The 12838-nt window shown below is 26.7% G+C and overlaps 1 protein-coding gene across 10 annotated transcripts; it reads right to left on the reverse strand.

Annotated features, from left to right (window-relative positions):
• Nucleotides 1-1121: 1121 nt before the first annotated feature.
• LOC122712255 (cyclin-dependent kinase 12) lies at nt 1122-12575 on the reverse strand. Of its 10 annotated transcripts, none has more exons than XR_006346295.1 (13): nt 12297-12575; nt 10215-11538; nt 8936-10062; nt 8419-8846; nt 8168-8364; nt 7897-8101; nt 7552-7820; nt 7143-7316; nt 3045-3429; nt 2783-2903; nt 2530-2712; nt 2310-2429; nt 1122-1457 (listed from the first exon to the last, which is right to left on the reverse strand). XR_006346295.1 is itself a non-coding variant. In XM_043931747.1 (13 exons), the coding sequence occupies exons 2-12, from the start codon at nt 11528-11530 to the stop codon at nt 2330-2332; spliced, it is 4440 nt and encodes a 1479-aa protein (XP_043787682.1). In that variant the 5' UTR covers nt 11531-11538; nt 12297-12575; the 3' UTR covers nt 1122-1457; nt 2310-2329. The 10 variants fall into 10 exon arrangements, 7 of the variants coding, with proteins under 7 accessions (XP_043787682.1, XP_043787684.1, XP_043787683.1 ...); XM_043931747.1 differs by having other exon boundaries at nt 2310-2364; XR_006346294.1 differs by having other exon boundaries at nt 2310-2712.
• Between the last annotated feature and the right edge of the window lie 263 nt (nt 12576-12838).

Genomic DNA, 12838 nt, shown 5'->3' on the forward strand with positions numbered 1-12838 from the left:
ATGTATTAATTCTTAATTTTTGTGATATTTTATTAGGTATACATTTTATCTCATCATTATTATTTTCATTAATTAAAATTTTATTTTTCTGTGATTTTTCAAATATTGCATCTTCCCTAAGATTATTTCCTGAAATTGTTAATATAGAAATATTTTCTTTTATTGGTATATTTGGATATGTTTCATTTATATCAAAATTTTCTAGAATAAAATTATTATCTGTAATATTGGTCTTTTTAGATTTAGAACGTTTCTTTATAAGTATTGGACTCTGCAATGATTTCTCTTCTGATATTTGTTTCTCAATAAATTTATCATTTATAATACTATCATTTAAACTTGCATCAATATCAGAATTAGAACTGGTACAAACATTGTTGTATAAAGATGTAAATATTTTTTTATTTTCTGATACTTTGTTTGTATTAAGTGCAGTACTAAAATATAAAAAATTAAAATATAAATATATATATATTTTATTAGCAAATATAAAAAATAACATTTATAATATAATTTTTTAGGATTATAAATCAACAATAAAACCAAAACTTACACAGGTTTATTATCATAAATATTTGATTCAAGCAATTGAAATGGAATTTTAAAATCAGCATCTTCACAATGCTTTCGTAGTTTTAAATATTCACTCCATAATTCTGTAAATATAAGATGTCTAATGTTTAAATCAAGTAATTTAACTATAAATTTTATTTATCAAATTTATATTAAAAAAACAATAATACAACATTTAAAACAATAAATAATAAAGTTTTGAAATATATTTTTATTTCATAAAAATTTTATTTTTAAAAAAATTTAATTTTTTTAATTTAGCCGCAAAAAATAATTAATATATATTATTAATTATAATAACATGTAAAAAATTCAATATTAAATAATTTTTATTTTGTAAATATAATTTTTTATAATTATAAAAAGAAATATAAATAAAAAAAATTCAATTATCGATATAAAAACAATATATGATATATACTTACTTTTATATTGTTCGAATGCTTTCCCTAGCATTCCAGCAAAATTCTTCGTAGCATTTCGCGCAATCTCATTGTCTACGAAACAATCAAATTGTAAAACATCTGATAAAGCCATCAGTAAAATAAACGAGGTTAGGTAATCGTTTTTTAGAACAACTCAATACCCTGCCCCTTTTCTCACTTTTTGTTAATTAATTCGTTGTTTTTTTTTTTTATTACGTATATTATTATCACACCGAGTATAGAATCGAATAAATTCAACAAAACAAATAATTTATTATTCATTCCCACAATGTCATACTGCTGATCACTTCACTGAATAATCTACAGCGTGTCGATAGTTTCTTTTTAAATCGCAGCACAAATCGCCATGATATGGTCACATATTGTATACAGCTTGCCGGTATAGAAGCACACTTCCTAACCTCATTTTCGCAGTGTTTTTCTTGGAATCACTTCAATCTGAAACGTTCGTGAAACTTGTGTTAATTTTAATTTTTTTTTATGCTGTATTTATTACGTTCAAAAATAATTTGAGCTTCGAAAGCTATAATTTTATTTTTTTGTAGAAAAAACATTTTACATAATTTCGTAAGTATATCTAACCAAATAAAAATGATTTATTCATAATATCGTTAATTTGTAAATATATATTTATATCAAAATATATTAAAAATTAGTTTCTGCTCTTTCTAGTTTACCTGTCCTAAAAAAAACCTACTATCATGTACTTTTATCTCTTTATTATATCTCGACATTATGTACATTACATCCCGTAAATATTTCTATATTAAATAAGGACTTAACATCGTATATAAAAAAAGGTTGCTTATACAGCAAATAAACATTTCGAACGTATCCAATTTTAATTTTTTAAAATACCTTCATTCTTCTCTTTTTTTTTTCTTTGTTTTTGTTTTTTTTTTCCTTAACGAATTCATTCCATATAACAAAATATCACCTAATATAAATTATTATGTAATAAACGCTATATATTTTAAAAACAAATTATTTTTTTGTTTCAAAAAAGATAAAAGTATCTTTATACATAAATCAAATATCTTGTTTGAATTTTTCATGTATGCACATAAATTAACTGTTTTTTATATAAAAAGAAATTTATGTATGAAGAAATGATAAAATGATAAATATTAATTTAATATAAACTTTAAAGCTCTTATTTCATATGTCGCATAAGTGTGCACTATAAAGAGCATATTGTTATTATTAAAGATACAAGTACTATATTAAGTAACTGGTCACGTATTAATAATACATCCATTATATACAAGTATACACCGAATGTGCACTTACAGTTATGAACAGAGAGTAGTCTATAAACAACTTGGATGCAGTTGTACTTCCATGCCTAGTTAATTTAAAAAATAGCAATTTAGACCTTTTCCAACTTTATACAGAACATAGTTTAGAACGCTGTAAAGAGTTATATATACAAATCATTATGAGCTAAATGCTGATTGAGAGGAAGTTGAGGGTAGGGAAAGGTTTTGTGTTAGGTTGGATATTGGTTTACCTGGGGGTCGGGTGATAACAGGGGAAGGATTGCAAGTTTCCAAACCATAGCGCGACATGAGCGCTAATAATGCACTGCGAACACCAGCTGTTGCCACTTGTGACCATCTTCCAGAACTCATTGCATCATCACCAGCATAAACTGCATGTGCATCAAAGTTTCCTGATTGTGCTGCATTTGTATCTAAAAAATAAAATAAAAAAATAATATATTACAAATATAAAAAAAAAACGCGCATATCTAATAAACTCACCTAAAAGTGGTGGATTTAATACAGAAAGCTGAGATTCTATTAGTCCACTTGATCTTGAATTTGCAGCAAGTCGTAGTTCAGCATGTAATTCTCCTAATAATTGTACTACTTTTGGATCACTCTGTAATTTGAATTGTAATAATTATAATTAATAATTATAGGAGTATAATAATTTTGTATTCTATATAATATTATAATTATATAAAACTTTAAAAATGAAATATTTCAAAAAATATTTCATCATTAATTCAAATATACTCACCTCATTATCTGATCGAAGCGACATAAGATCTTCAACACGAATTGGTTTTCCTTGATTTAATGCATTTGTGAGTAAACTTAATTTTCGAACAAGACTATCTTCCGTGTATAATTCTGACATATGAGAACTAGTATCTCCCTTGGGCCGTGGTGTAACAGGTGGTGGACTAACATAAAAATATGATGGTGATGAGACCATATAAGGTCTAGTATCTCCTTTGGGTCGTGGTGTAACAGGTGGAGGACTAGTGTAATAATATGATGGTGATGAGACCATATAAGGTCTGCTTTGGTTGAACAAATTATCTCCTCCGTAGTGGGATTCCGTACTGAGACGATTTGGATGAGAATTGTAACCTGCTTCCATTTTTAAACGTTTGGAAGATCTGAAATCAAGTCAAAGACATATTATAATAATTATAAAAATAAAAATCAAATGTTTTAATAAATATATCTATTTATCAAAATGTTATATTAAAACAAATTTGTTGAATATAACATATATTTTTTATATTAAAAATAAATAAACAAATTAACGAATATATATTTAATAATAAATTTCTATAAAATCATAAAATATCTTCTATAATAATTTATATTATATAAAAATGGAATAAATATTTCTTAAAATTAAATATATTAATGATATTAATATATTTAAAATAAAATAATATTAATAAAACAATAAATAAAAACTCATATAAATATTATTAAAATGAACAATGATACATGAATATCTTATATTTATAACACTTGTTTCATAATTAATAGAAATCATGCAAAAGACGTTTCATTACGTGCATATTGAATAAAAGCAAAACTAATGAATCAATATTTCATATAGATATACATGCAATTTAATAAGCACAGCATATCAACTTTATTTATATTTTGTAAATTTTATTTTTCACAATTTATTATATATTTATTACTTATATTCATATGTGAAGAAAAATAACAAAATAATTTTATAAAAGATCATATATATAAGGATTGGAATTTGATTATTTAATTCTCACTGCATCCTCAACCTTCTTGCACGAGAATATTAAGCTTTTTTATTTTAGTTATAAAGCAAGCGCATATGTTATATGATACATAAAACCATATCTTATATGAATTAATAAACTGGACACCCTGGGTATAAACATACATTATACAAATTTGGAGAATATTTATTACCTATTTATATTCTTATAAGTGCTATAAAATTTGCCCTTTATCATTCAGCCACAATAACATTACTTCCTGAAACATAATTGTTTTTCTTGTTAGATATTTTGCCAATTTGTATTTATTTATAATTATTTGTTATATTTATATTGTTTAAATATTATGTTGTTTCCTACAAATTCCACAATATAATTTATCATCAATAATATAATATGAATATACTAAATTATATATATCTATATCATATACAGCATTATTATGATTTAATAGAAATATATGTAATCAAATGCATATGTTATATATATATTTATATTGTATAATAAAATAATTGGTTATGTATCAAAATATTTATATATTTATTTATATATTCTACATTCTATTTACATATTTTTATATATATTATTCTTATACTTTGTTATAAATTATATAGTAATTATATATGTACAAAACAAAGAAAAAAAGAAAATATTAATATTTAAGAAATTGATTGTAACATAAATTTGATGATATAATTAATAAATTTTACGTTGTAACATTTAAATATCATTAATAATAAAAAATTCTGTTATAATGTCAGAATATATTAGCTATTAATCTAATAAAAATGGTGATTACAAACATATCTATAACAAGAAATTAAATTATTATACAATAATTTTATATCTTTGATTATTATGATTGGTATATTACTTACTACAGAACTTTTTATATTATTTTGTATTTTTATTTAAAAAGCATCACTTTTTTAATTGTTACAATTGTTTTAAATAAAATAGCTAAAAGTAAAAAAATATATTTAATTTATAATTATTTATACAAGAAAATTATTTTACATATTAATTATTTAATATTTATTTAAATTTATTAAATTTATAAACATTTATTCTATTATTTTAAAAGTACTTTATATGTTATTAATTATTAATTGATGAAAATTATATAAAACTTATAATGAAATATTTTTTATTTGAAAATGAATTGCATGAATCTTTGGATTTTTCTATTATCATATAATGCTGTTCAACATTTATGGAGAAGTGAAATTCTTTATTTTATTTTATCTTTATATGAATAATTAAGATATAATTAAAATAAAAACATTAAACTAACAAATGTATTAAATATCTATGCGAACTTATTGTGGAATAAGTAGAAAAATAACATGTACTATGCATATCATTGAAAAAGTACATAATAATGTATACTGATATTATCATTCATTCCCAAGGTCCCAGTGTTTACTGTCAGATATAACTTTTATAAAGGATTATGGTTACTTAATTTATAAATAAAGATATAGAAACATTGAAAGGGACTAAACAAATTAAATGATAAAATATTTTAATAACATTAGAAATTCATTGTCCATGAAAATATTAGGCAAATGCCTATGGACATATAGTAAATATTTTATATTACAGTAAATCAATAATATTTTACATTGTGACGATAATACATCAGATTGTTCTAAACTCTGAATTTCATTATAAGAATGGCATTAATACAAAATACATGCAAAAACATGAAAATAGTTAACAAATATTAAAAATTGCCATTCGTATATTGAAACTTATGATAACTATCTACAATACAGAATAATTCTAACACAATTAAGAAAATATGATCAATTAAAATATGCCTAATCTATAGATGTGAATGTTCAAATAAATTGAATTAACATAAATAAAATGAAATGTCGATGACGAAGGCTGTGATGTTAATATTTCATGTAATACATTCACATTTTAATCTTGGCTCCTTGTATTCCATTGTCTTCAATCTTCCAACATCTTCTTCTTAGTATCCATTTACATTCCATTAGACCTATTTACACTCCAAGACTTTATAAATATTATAAAGATCATTTATTTGCGCTCATATCCTGTGCTCATTCATTTTATATATCGTTCCATGCGTTTATAGATGTTTTAATTCAATAGTTTAATATGAAAATTAACATACGAAATTTCATTAAATCCCGATTTTTTTATTTACAATCATATACCTATTATATTTTTCTTTTTTTTTTTAAACATTATTTGAAAATGAATGTTTTATATCACTGATACAATCATATTAATAAGATATTAATAATTATATGCATATACATTGAATTATGTAAATGCATATGTTTAACTGCAATAGAAAATTGTACATATATGCATTTTCCTTTTCACAAACATATCATAATGTATGCATATGTATGTTCACATTGATCAGTAAATATGTACATATATGTAATATGTATCTACTTATTAGTCGTAATATTATCAGATATAGAAAATATCTCAATTTTAAAGCTCACATAGTTTTCAAGAACATTCAATTAAATTGAATCACAAACACATTACAAGTCAGAATATTTTCTTTTTACATAAATGCTAATATTCTTTAAATCAAATAATATTTGATATCACTTCAAAAGAACTAAGATAATGTAATATTATGATAATATTTTTTCTACTTATTGAAACATATTATTATAATCATTATTATAATCATATCGCTATAAATTTTGTATTTCTTCCAAATACATACATTCAAAATGTTTTCATGTATTTGAAAAATGAAGTATTAAAAAGTAATCTCTGTAGTAAACCCATGAAAAGAACGTTGTTGTACATTTTCGTGTGTCTATATTCCATTGTTCTGCACTATAGCCATCGTCGTTTGAACGACTGTGAACTAAAATTAACTTATTTTATCCATTATTGAAAGTCACATGCAAACGGACGATGAAAATAAGATACTACAACAATTATGTTTTCATTCTTTAAATAAGACTTCTAACAACGCATTTTGCTAAGAAAATAAATGCCAAGCACAACTGCAGTACACAGCCATCTACGTGTGTAAGCAATTAGTATCTGGTCAGTATTGAATCGCGTCCCAGTTTGTGCGAATATGTCTCTCTACGACTACTCACCCCCCGACATCAGATAGATCTTCAATAGCCTTATGGGGACCTCCTTTATTTGGAAGCGGAAGAAGAGGCATCTTTCCAGCGGAGCTTTCTTGCTGATCTCGTAACTGATGTCTTCGTTTCTTACTCCAAAGCTCATGACAGTCTTGCCAAGTTGGAAGTTGAGGCGCAGGCATTCTAATTTTTTAAAAAATATATATTTTAATAATAGAAAATAGCTAAAATTTTTTAGAAAAATAGTAAAAAATGGTAATAATAATTCCTGTAATTTTAATATTTTTTTCAATTATATTTCTATATAAATATTATTATTGAAAATTATTTTAGTTTTATTTTTTTTCGCATCTCTATATTACATGTAATAAGATAAATAATTCTTTTTGTAAGTATATTTAAATACAATAAAACATACTGCTCGGGTTGAACATTTTTCAGCCAAGCACTTTTAAGCGCATCAGCAGCAGTTATTCGTTTTTCTGGATCTAATTCCAACATTTTATCTAAAAGATCCAAAGCTGGTGCTGGCATAAATGAAAAATCTTCTCGTAAACGTCTTCTATGTGATTTTTTTGGTTTCAAGGTACGCCACAATGGCAGTTTTATCACAGAAGGCCAAACAGCAGGAGTTGGAGTTCCACAAACTCTGGAAATCATCTCCAATTGCATCATTTCTACATTTGCCTAATAAAAATAACAATAATTTATTATTTTTTTCTTTTTTTTTTGACGAAAATAAAATTTGTTATAATTTTCTTACATGAAATAACGGTTTTTTAGAAAATAATTCTCCTAGAATACAACCACAACTCCATACATCTATTGCAGGACCATAACGTTCTTCACCCAACAATAATTCAGGTGGTCTATACCATAAAGTAATCACTTTATTTGTATAAGGTCGCTGTCTATCTTCAGCATTATAAAGCCTCGCAAGTCCAAAGTCGGCTAATTTAACTTCCCCTCTATGAAAATTAAAATCAAATTATAGAAATACCACTTTTTCTTCATTAATTATATATTTTACATACTTGTTATTCATCAGTATATTAGAACATTTGATGTCTCTGTGTAAAAAGTTTTTACTGTGGCAGTAATTTAATCCATCTAATAACTGTTTCATAATGCTTGCATTGTTCATTTCATTAAAATCGACCATTCCAGATTCTAAAAGACCCATTAAATCGTGATCCATGTATTCAAATACAAGATAGAATGAGCCTTTGTCCTATAAAATCGTAACGTATAATATCACTTTTTATATTATATATTTTAATATTACCTTTCTGAAATCCAATACATCTTGTTTATCCGTAACTATTTCTCTCAAGTTCACAATATTTTTATGATTAAGTTGACGTAAGATTTTAATTTCTCGTACTGCTGTAACAGGGAATCCCTCTTTTTCGTTTTCTAGACGAACTTTCTTCAATGCAACAAGTACACCAGCTCGTTTGTCTCGAGCTTTATAAACTTGTCCATAAGTACCCTCTCCTATTTGAGTTATGAATTCAAATACATCAACAGAACGTTCTCCCCAATCTTTACCGCTCGAAGTTGACATAGGAGTATGACAATTTCTAGAACCTCTACGCTTTAAAATTTTTGGTCTTTTTAATTTTGGTTTTGGTGGAACATGTTCAACTTTCGTACGAGGTGGTGTTGCATTTGGATCATCTTCTCCACTTAAATCTTCCGATCCAGGAACAACTATATTAAATTATAATAGAAGAGATATTATTTAATGATAAAATATTAATTAATGACAATAAAATTATATTATTATATCACAAATTTACCTGGTGGCATAGGTAAATCTTTAATACTTTTCTTCTGTGGTGGTTTTGGAGTTGAAGCTGGGAATTTCATTTGTGCCTTACTAGGAGGACTTGGAGATCGACTTGGTGGTGAGTCTATACTTTCTAAATCATTTTGATTAATTCCAGGTGGTAATGGTAATCGTGATAAACTTTTAGTTTTAAATGCCACAATAGGAGGTTTAGGAGGATCTACTGATTTAAGAGGAACTAAATTGTTAGGAGGATTAAATTTAGACATAGCTGTATTTGGTGCTGGAACTGGTATAGGTATAGGTGGTGGTGGAACAGATAAATTAGGCAGAACAGGTACTGGTACAGGAATAGGCACTGGCATAGATACTAAACCTGCTGCATTTGCAGACTCAGATTGTGGTAATGGTGGTGCTTGTAAATTTGTAACAGCTGGAAAACTTGGACTGCTCGTAACAGTCACTGGACAAACATTTGTAGTTGTAGGCGAAGTATATACAATCATTGGAGGATGCTGATTAGTTCCATGTATTACACTTGGTGCATTAACGGTTTGTGTAATTGGTAATGGTGGAGTTTTTCCTGCTATTCCATTATCATCCGACATTGGAACAGGAATATCTACAAGATCAACAGGTTTCATATTTTCACTTGTTGTCTTTAATTGTTCTTTATGATTTATATATTTGTCTTTATTGTCAGTGGAAGGTTTATTTTCGGAAGATGCATTACTAGCATCTTTCTCGTCAGTGCCTTCTATAATTTGAACTTCATCTTGAGTAACAGCCTTTTCCTTAGCTGCTTGTAATTTTTTATATGCTAATTCTCTCATATTTCTATCTTTTACAAGTTCAGCAAACAAACTAGTTTCACTAATCTTTGCTTGTACTCTAAGATTTCTTGCTGTAATACTTGAAGGACTTCTTGCTCTGGATCTATGAGGAGAAGGAGAAGGTATTCTCGAAGGACGTGGACTCTTTGATTTGTGTTTTCTTGCTGATTTATGTGATTTGCTAGGAGAACGAGATTTTTTCGGAGTACGACTTCTTCTTCGTGAACGTGATCTAGATCGTGATTGTACTTTTCGCCATCGTCCGGGACTTCGCGAACGTGAACGAGAAAGAGGTAAATGCAATCTAAAAAAAAAATTAAAAATTAAAAAAATTAATTTTATTTTTGAAAAAAAAATATAATTTTAAATTATAATTTTATATTTTATAAATTATAAATTTTATAAATTTTATATTTTATAAATTATATAATATAATATAATATAATCGTATAATACCTGCTTCCAGTAGGACTTCTAGTTGATCTCGATTTTCTTTTATCTCTTCTATCTTTTTCATGATGTCTATGTCGTCGTTCAGATTCTTCTCGTCGTCTACGTTTACTCGAAGACGGAGAACTAACAGGATCTCTACGACGATGACTTACAGGACTCGGACTAAATTCTCTCCGTCTTGTAGAAGGACTAGGACTGTGCCTGAGTCTATGCACCATTGGACTTGGACTGAAATCTCTTCTTCTCGTTAGGCTATGGTCCCTTCGACGTGATGGTGGGCTTGGACTATGAGGTCTCCTACGACTTGAGCTAATAGTGGGCCCTGGACTAATACTACTACGTCGTGTATGAATACTAGGACTATGCTTCTGTCTTTCAGGAGTATGTTTCATTGTGGACAAACTTGCTTTATTGTTTTCTGGTGTTGTTGTTCTTGGAGGTAATAAAGGAGTATGAGGAGATTCAGTTGGTCTTGGAGGAAGTGGTGGAGGAGTTACATTTCGAGGTTGTCTTGTTATTTCAAGTTCTACATCACTTAAACATCTTTGTTCTTGAGGTGTGGCAGGAGATATTGGTGAAGTACTGTCTTTTAATGGTAAAGGTGGTGATTCTGACCAATTTCCAACTGGTTTTTCATGTTCTGGACTTATAATAATTTCATCTGTAATACGATGTGGACTTAAACTACGAGAATGTCTTTTAGACTTTCGTTTTTTCTTTTTTCCAGAACTAGATGAAGGACTGATGCTTCTCTTTTTTTTCTTTTCTCGTTTATGCTTTTTTTCTTTTCTTCTTGCATATCGTCTAGACTCTTCTTCATATTCAGGTGTTCCACCATGCATTGTTGAAGGTTGTTGCTCATTTGGTGAATAATGTCTGTTAGAATGCCTATGTTGAACTGGTGGAGATGGTGAAAGACTAATAGGAGATGCTCCAAGAGCACGTACTGGGCTTCCTCCATAATAACGTCTTTGTAAAACTGGTTCAGGTACTTCTCCATCTGTATAGCTATTACCTCTACTATCTTCTGATTGAATTTCACCAGCTTCTGGTTCAGATAAATCTTCACTACTCACATCTGAATATTCAACCAAAGGTTTAACAATAGAAGAAGCAACAGTTGGCACATTTTCTATAGATTTATCTCTTGATCTCTTCTTCTTCTTTTTTCCAGAACTTTTGTTTTTTCCATGTCTTCTATGTTTTTTATCAGATGCTTCAAAACCGTGTCGATTTATATCACTGCTAGTACTTCCTCTTCTACGTGATCGAAATCTTCCATTACGTTCAGCTCTTTCAATATCACGGCCGCTAGGCATGTCACCTACTAAAAATGTAAAATTATTGATATGTAAATAGATAACATTTTTACTGATCATTTGACTATTTAAATAATTCTTTTTATAAAAATAAATATATAAATTCAAATATAATAAAATGTATAAGAATGTTTTAAATTTGAAATTTTTATATATTAGACTTCATATAAAAATTATAAAAATATTGAGATAAAACAAAAAATAATTATATTTTTTATATTTAATTTTGTCAAATAAAAAATTTAATTTTATATAAATAATTTTATATAAATATATTTTATATTATATATTTTATATAAATTTATATAAATAAAAAAATACTTCAAACATTTATTTTAATATTAATTTATAATATAGAAATTTGAAAATTATTATATTATTTCTATTCTCAATACTTTCAACTGAATATGGATATTATACACGTACATATGATAATATGAGTGTATGAGAAAGCACACGCATGCACATGCATAGATTAGTCGACGTAACAGTATTTTCGAATATCAAAATTCTACAATATATTTAATAGAAAATAGTAAATTTTAATAAATTATCCTATTTTTAAAATAAAAATAAAAATCTACCAAATATAAACTTATGACTCGTTCGTTCGAAGAATATTTTGCCAAATAGAATTTTTTGGCCGAGTTAGCATAGCCGCCATTGTTAACGACTGGGTGGCAAGGGAGTTGCCCACTTTTCATAAAAGAAAATTAGTTATCATTTTTTACAGAATTATAAGTCAATGAATAATATCAATACTCACGTGCAATATAAATCTTGTGATATCACGCTAAATGTTGAGTTTCTTCGCATCGAGCTGATCCAACGTAGCGATGGATGTAATGGTTACGTTCGTTGCTCAGTAAACAGTTTTAACACATATTTCGTAGGCCACGAGTAAAATTTGATAAAGATTAATAGCTATCGTAACAATTAAATGTTCAGGCAATCATATTTTTATAGTTTTACTAGCCGATGCATCATATCTCATGAATTTTCTTTGGATTGTATTTGGCTTTCTCATAAAGGTAGCTCAAGTAAGTAGAAGCCATTAACCATTAGCACGTCATTATTGTCTGACGTAACAAGCGATAAGTGCTGCACCCTTGCGACTAAATATGAAGTAGATAAAAATGCGGATAATCTTCAATATTATTATACTTGATACAATTGGTTGAACTAAATTTATTTATTATGCTTATATATAAATATAAATGTATTCGTTATTAAATTTTTACATAAAAATAGCAAATATAAATAAAATATATATTTCTATATATTTTAAAGATTTTAAATACTTTCAAA

The sequence above is a fragment of the Apis laboriosa genome, unplaced genomic scaffold, assembly GCF_014066325.1.
Source record: "Apis laboriosa isolate Shangri-la unplaced genomic scaffold, ASM1406632v1 scaffold1_cov151, whole genome shotgun sequence".
Lineage (NCBI taxonomy): Eukaryota > Metazoa > Arthropoda > Insecta > Hymenoptera > Apidae > Apis > Apis laboriosa.

Coding starts and splice junctions, on each gene's coding strand:
- LOC122712255 (XM_043931746.1), bottom strand. CDS start 11,530: ATGCCTAGCGGCCGTGATATTGAAAGAGCTGAACGTAATGGAAGATTT. Junction 7,317..7,551: donor AAAAATGTTCAACCCGAGCA/GTATGTTTTATT, acceptor TTAAAAAATTAG/AATGCCTGCGCCTCAACTTC. Junction 3,430..7,142: donor GATCTATCTGATGTCGGGGG/GTGAGTAGTCGT, acceptor ACTTGATTTCAG/ATCTTCCAAACGTTTAAAAA.